This window comes from Propithecus coquereli, unplaced genomic scaffold (genome assembly GCF_000956105.1).
Source record: "Propithecus coquereli isolate 6110/MARCELLA unplaced genomic scaffold, Pcoq_1.0 Scaffold122, whole genome shotgun sequence".
In the NCBI taxonomy this organism is placed as follows: Eukaryota; Metazoa; Chordata; class Mammalia; order Primates; family Indriidae; genus Propithecus; species Propithecus coquereli.
This window is the reverse complement of record NW_012136303.1, coordinates 2,558,475-2,564,671: the sequence shown is the minus strand read 5'-3', so window position 1 is coordinate 2,564,671 and position 6,197 is coordinate 2,558,475. Positions and strand designations below refer to the sequence as shown.

Below are 6,197 nucleotides of genomic sequence, written 5' to 3'. Positions count from 1 at the left end.
ATTCCCCACAGGGCAGCTGTAACACATAAATGATCAGGACATTCCCTGCTCCAAACTTCTCAGTATTTTCTATTTTGTCCTGTTCAGTTTTAGTTTTTTAAAATAACCACCAACAGGTTGTGACTTGTAGTTTCCAGTTGGCAAAATACTCTTAATTCCCTTCCCCAAAGGTAACTGCTGTTACTGGTCTACTCGGGGTTATTCTGGTTTAATGTTATATCTGTACAGCACACTTGCTTACTTTTATAAAAATAGGCACATAATATAACTTACATGCCCTTTTTTCTTATCAATATACCTTATACTGTAACAGCACCTGCTTTTTCACAGCTGTATAGCAGTCCTCTGTGGACTTTTTGTCTGATATTTAGCCAGTTCTCTAGGGACAAACCCTTAAATTATTTTTCAGCTATTAGTTTGCACACACAATGTAGTGTGGGTCCCTTGGCAAGCTTTTGGGAGTATATTTGTAGTGTATGTTCTTAGCAGTGGAAATGCTAGGTTAAAATGAATGTGCAGTACTGCATTTCAGTTTGGGATGATGAAACGTTCTAGAGATGGATGGTGGTGACGCTTGCACAACAGTGCAAATGTACTTAATGCCACTGAACTGTACACTTAAAGATGGCTAAAATGGTAAATTTTATGTTGTATATATTTTACCACAATAAAAAAGAGGATGTGCATGGTGGCTCACACCTGTTATCTCAACACTTTGGGAGGCAGAGGTGGGAGGATCACTTGAGGCCAGGAGTTCAAGATCAGCCTGGGCAACATAGCAAGACCCCATCTCTACAAAAAATTTTAAAAATTAGCCAGGTGTGGTGGTGCATGCCTGTAGTCCCAGCTACTCAGGAGGCTGAGGCAGGAGGATCACTTGAGCCCAGGAGTTTGAGGTTGCAGCGAGCTATGATCAGGCCTGGCCTACACTCTAGCCTGGACGGCAGATGAGAGACCCTATCTCTTAAAAAAGAAAAAGAAAAAGAAGTTAATTTTGGTAGATATTACCAAATTGCTCTCTTTATGGTTTTTAAAATTATTATTCAGAAGAAATATATGCTTATAAAAATGGGAGCAATATAAAAGTACGTAGAGTAAAATGTTAAATTTCTCCTTCAAATCCTAATTGCTACTGCCAATTTGGTGTGTTCCCCTCCCCCATGCCCCTGTATCCCTACAACTTCAGTATATATACAGATACACATGGCTAGGGCTTTTGGCAGTGTGGGGATTGTATTTTTTCTAACAACAATGGGACTTGCCAGGCGCAGTGGCTCACGCCTGTAATCCTAGCACTCTGGGAGGCCGAGGAGGGTGGATCGCTCAAGGTCAGGAGTTCGAGACCAGCCTGAGCAAGAGCGAGACCCCATCTCTACTAAAAATATAAAGAAATTAGCTGGAAACTAAAAATATATAGAAAAAATTAGCCGGGCATGGTGGCACATGCCTGTAGTCCCAGCTACTCAGGAGGCTGAGCAGGAGGATCGCTTGAGCCCAGGAGTTTGAGGTTGCTGTGAGCTAGGATGATGCCACGGCACTCTAGCCCGGGCAACACAGTGAGACTCTGTCTCAAAAAAAAAAAAAAGAGACTGTGTTAAGCTGTTCTACAGCTTTCTTTCTCTCCTGGTGATATATCCGGGAGGTTTGTCCAGATCAGGAAACACAGATTGACCTTAATCTTTTTAAGGACTGCAGAGCATTCCATCATAAGGACCAGAATTTCCAAATCAACTGGGTTGGCATTTTTCAACAGGACCTTATTCATTCCAGAGGGAGAACAGACAGGAAATAATGACAGGAAATCATAACAGCCCAGGAACAGCCCTTTTTCAAAGGGCAGATTGTGACCAAAGGGAGCTTTGTAGGCAACTCCCTTGATTTCCTGTGGACTCCACAGGTAACCCCTGACACCCATTGGGTGAGAGCTGCCCTTCCTCCCTCATACTCTTCCTTGTACCCCAGGCGGGTTTAGCAATAGGAAGATCTGGGGTAGCTTAGGTGGGTTCTGGATCACACTGCCGGGCTGGAATCTGCGGTGTAGACCGTGAGCAAGTCACATCACCTCCCGGAACTTCAGTCTTCTGGTCTATAAATCGGGGGCAATGTTGGTATTACTGCTTACCTCATGGTGTGTGGCAAGGGTTCCACTAGATAAGGTCAGATTTCCCTCCCCCGTGGTGTGCCCCATTGCGGTAAATGCCATGACCGTCCACACTGCTCCTCAGGCTACACCCCAGACTCACCCTTGGCTCCTCTCTTCTCCGCACACCCCACAGCCAATCCGTGGGCAAGGGCTGCCCATTCTACTTTCCCCACGTGGCCCGTCTTGACCGCTTCCTGTCTATTGCACTGGCCTCCACCCTCTCCCTTGTCGGTCTGTTCTCCGCAGGCAGCCAGAGGGAGCCTATTAAAACCCTAAGTCAGATCCCGTCTCACCTCTGCTCAGAGCCTCTCGTGACTTCTCATCTGGCTCGGAGTGAAAGCCAAAGTCCTTAGCTTGGCCTCCCAGGTCCTCCCAGCTGCCTCGCCATCCTCACCTCCTGCCTCATTCTCCCTCCACGCCCTCTGTTCTGGCCACACTGGCCTCCCCGTCGTGCCTCAGACATCATCCAACGTGCTCCTACCTGGGGGCCTTTGCACTTGCTTTCCCTTCTGGGCTGGGACCCTCTCCCACGTCTCCACGAGGCCCGCTCCCTTGCAACTGCAGGTCTCCCCTCACTCCCGACCACCCTATCTAAAAGAGCCCCTCCTCTCCCTGGCAAAGCAAAGTCCTGAGGAATGAGAGAGGCTTTTTTCCCCCCAGGCCACCTCCCTAGAGGAGCTGCTACCCTGAGGGGCCCAGTGGGGACCCTGTGCTCCTCATTCGGACTCCTTAGGGGACATTCGCTCTCCCCCCGTTGGTCTCCTGCAGGCGAGAAGCCCTACAAGTGCTCAGTGTGCGAGTCTGCGTTCAACCGCAAGGACAAACTGAAGAGACACATGCTGATCCATGAGCCCTTCAAGAAATACAAATGCCCCTTCTCGTGAGTAGAGACTGCGGTGTGGGTGATGGGGGCAGGTTCCTCAGATGGACTGCTGGGGAGGGTGGGTCAGAAAGTCAGGCCTGAGGGCGGAAGGCCTCTCTCCTTTTATCCCTGGGCCCTGCCAACCTCGCTCTCCATCCTACTTCCTTGCCCAACCCTTAGGGTAGACAAGGGTGTCCCTCATGCCCAGGGATATTGGAGGGGCCAGCAAGAGGGTCCTAAGCTTGGGGAGCTCCCCTTGACCATGGCTTTGGGTTTTAGGGCGCACACAGGCTGCAGTAAGGAGTTCAATCGGCCGGACAAGCTGAAGGCTCACATCCTCTCCCACTCTGGTAAGGGGCTCGTGGGCCTGCCGGGAGGGTCTGGTTCAGCTCAAGGTCCCGGGGGCAGACCCTCCAGGAGGAGAAAGAGCAGATACATCCCATAAGGCTTATTTTCTTTGCATGGTACATTCCAGCCAACAGACCTTTGTTCATGTGGCCTATAAGCCAGGCCTTTGCTGGGGACCTTCGGGTGAACAGAGATGAATCAGACACCGTCCCCCAGTCCAAGGAGGAAGCTGACTTGAGATAACTAAGCCAGAGCAGAGCCCAGTCTGATAGAGTGTGGATCGGGTGTGGATCAGGGGATCAGATTCCAGATACGTCCAGGATCTGGCCAGGCAGGTGCCTTGGTGGGGCAGAGCAGGGTCTACAGGCCACTCCTCAGTTTCCCAGGGGCTCCCCCGAGCAGCTCGGCTGGCCTTCCACATGCCAGTTGGTCTTGCACAGGGTTTTTCAACCCTGCCACCAATGACATTTTGGGTTAGATAATTCTGTCATGGGGGCTGTCCTGTGCCCTGTGGGATCTTTAGCAGCATCCCTAGTTACCCACTAGGTATCAGTGGCACTCCTCCCCCCAACACATTGTGACAACCAAAAATGTCTGCAGGCGTTGCCAAAAGTCCTCTGGGGGTACAGTCACCCCTGTTTGAGAACTGCTGGTTTACAGAAAGGATTCAGTGACTAAAGAAAGTTTGAAAACTGGGAGAGTAGATCACGGACTTGGAGACAGAGGGCCTGGGGTTGAGTCTTGGTGCTTCCGCTTTCCTGCTGGGTGGCCTCAGGCAAGTCACCTCCCCTCTCTGAGCCTCCATCCCAGGGAGGCTGAGGGGCCTGAAGGCATTTGTGAAAGGTGCCTGGTCCAGATTGAGTGTGGGCTGGAGTTGACTTCATGGGAGTCCTGGAGGCACCAGTGATTCATTCAGTGAGTGACTCTTGGGAACTGACCGTGTGTCAGGCCGTGGCTGTGCTGAGAGCATCAGGCAGGCCGAACCCTACTCTGCCCTCTCGGGGAAGCCTAACATATTTAGTGCAGGAGACTGAAAATAACCCATGAAGGGATAAATACATAACAGCACAGTACACTGAATGCAAAGACAGAAATAAACATGGTGACAGGCAGAGCATGAAGGGTGCAGGCATCAGGGAAGCCCCCCTGAGGAGGTGACAGGACAGCTGAGTCTGGAGGGATGAGAAGAGCCAGGAAATAGCTTTCCAGGGTGAGGACTGGCCTCAAGGCGGGGAGGGACTGGGGGTGTTTAAGACAAGGAAAGTTGGTAGGAGGCCTGGAGCGCAGGGAACAGGGGCAGAGGACATGGGGCTGAGAGGTGAAGGTCAGACAGTACCACGCCTTGTGGGAAGCTTAGAGAACCAGTCGGGAGTTTGCACAGGGAATGTCATGGTCGTGTGTGCGTGTGTGTTTTACAAAGACGTCCCTAGCTGCCCTGTGGGGACTGGTCTGAGGGGCCCAGGGTGAGGCAGGCAGACCACTGAGGAGGTTGCTGCCCTAGTCATCCAGGTAAGAAAGTCAGCCAAGGTTGAGGGATTGAGCAGAGAGGGAATCAGCAAGTGCAAAGGCCCAGGGGCAGGAGCCAGTGTGTTGCACGTGAGAAGAGTGAATGTGGTTGGGAGAAGGTAGGAGGTGAGCGTGAAGGGCGCTGGAGCCAGATCCCACAGACGCTCGCAGGGCAAGAGACTGGATCCCAGTGCAGAGCAGTGTTGCAGGGTGCAGTGTGGGGTGCTTCTCACTGACTTCCCCTCGCCCCCCAGGCATGAAGCTCCACAAATGCGCCCTGTGCAGCAAGTCCTTCAGCCGCCGTGCCCACCTCACTGAGCACCAGCGCGTCCACACAGGCAACTACAAGTTCCGCTGTGCTGGCTGTGCCAAGGGCTTTTCTCGCCACAAATACCTCAAGGATCATTGCTGCCACCTTGGCCCTCAAAAAGACAAGGACCTGCAAGCCCGGCGGCCCCCCCGGAGGAGGGCAGCTCCCCGCAGCAGCAGCAATGGTGGGCGAAAGGTGGTGACCCCCTTGCCTGACCCGCTGGGGCTGGAGGAGCTGAAGGACACAGGAGCTGGGCCAGTGCCCGAGGCTGCCCCGGGCAAGCCACCCTTCGCGGAGCCGGATGCTGTGCTGTCCATCGTGGTGGGTGGCACGGTGGGCGGAGAACCTGAGCTGGTGGTGCCTGGACATGCTGAAGGGCTGGGCTCCAACCTGGCACTGGCGGAGCTGCAGGCTGGGGCTGAGGGCCCCTGTGCCATGCTCGCTGTGCCTGTCTACATCCAGGCCTCGGAGTGACAGACCTGGGATGTTTGCTCCCACGGGCTGGCCTGATGCTTACGTTTGGGCTCAGGGCTTCTGGGGGAAGACGAGAGAGAGCCTTCCCAATGAAAGTGAGCCATTTGCAGAGGTCCTTTGGAATGTCTTCATAAACCTTGGCCTGTGGCCACTCTCTTGTGTCCCCATCCTGCTGGAAAGCCCTGTAGCATTCTGGAATCTGGGGCAGGACTGCCTGTGGTTTCTGGATGGAGCGATGGCAAGAGAGATGGTTGGAGCCTGAGCAGCCCAGGGTCACCTAAGAGAGAAGACAGGATGGTCCCACCCACCCCTCATCCAGAATGCCTTGGGGTGGCCTCTAGTCAGCGGCTCTTCAGGAGGCCTGACATGGTGGGAGTCGTGTCCTTATCTGTTGGACCTTTTCACAGACCGTTCCTCACAGTGTCCTCAGACAACTCTGTGATGTAGGCTTTCAGGAGGCACCCAAGCATTGTGGCTAGAGTGCAGCTCTGAGCCAGATCTCGCTTCAGATCCAAGAGTTGCCACACACTTGCTGTGTGACCTCGGGCATTTCA

At 53.0% G+C, this 6,197-nt stretch overlaps 1 protein-coding gene across 1 annotated transcript in view; it reads left to right on the top strand.

Annotated features, from left to right (window-relative positions):
• ZNF341 (zinc finger protein 341) overlaps positions 1–5,979 on the top strand; it is a 38,812-nt gene extending 32,833 nt beyond the window's left edge. The window contains exons 14-16 of the mRNA XM_012665713.1: positions 2,912–3,023; positions 3,285–3,355; positions 5,114–5,979. Coding sequence (XP_012521167.1) covers positions 2,912–3,023; positions 3,285–3,355; positions 5,114–5,643 — 713 coding nt within the window. The 3' untranslated portion in view covers positions 5,644–5,979. The remainder of the gene's footprint in view (positions 1–2,911; positions 3,024–3,284; positions 3,356–5,113) is intronic.
• Positions 5,980–6,197: the final 218 nt, after the last annotated feature.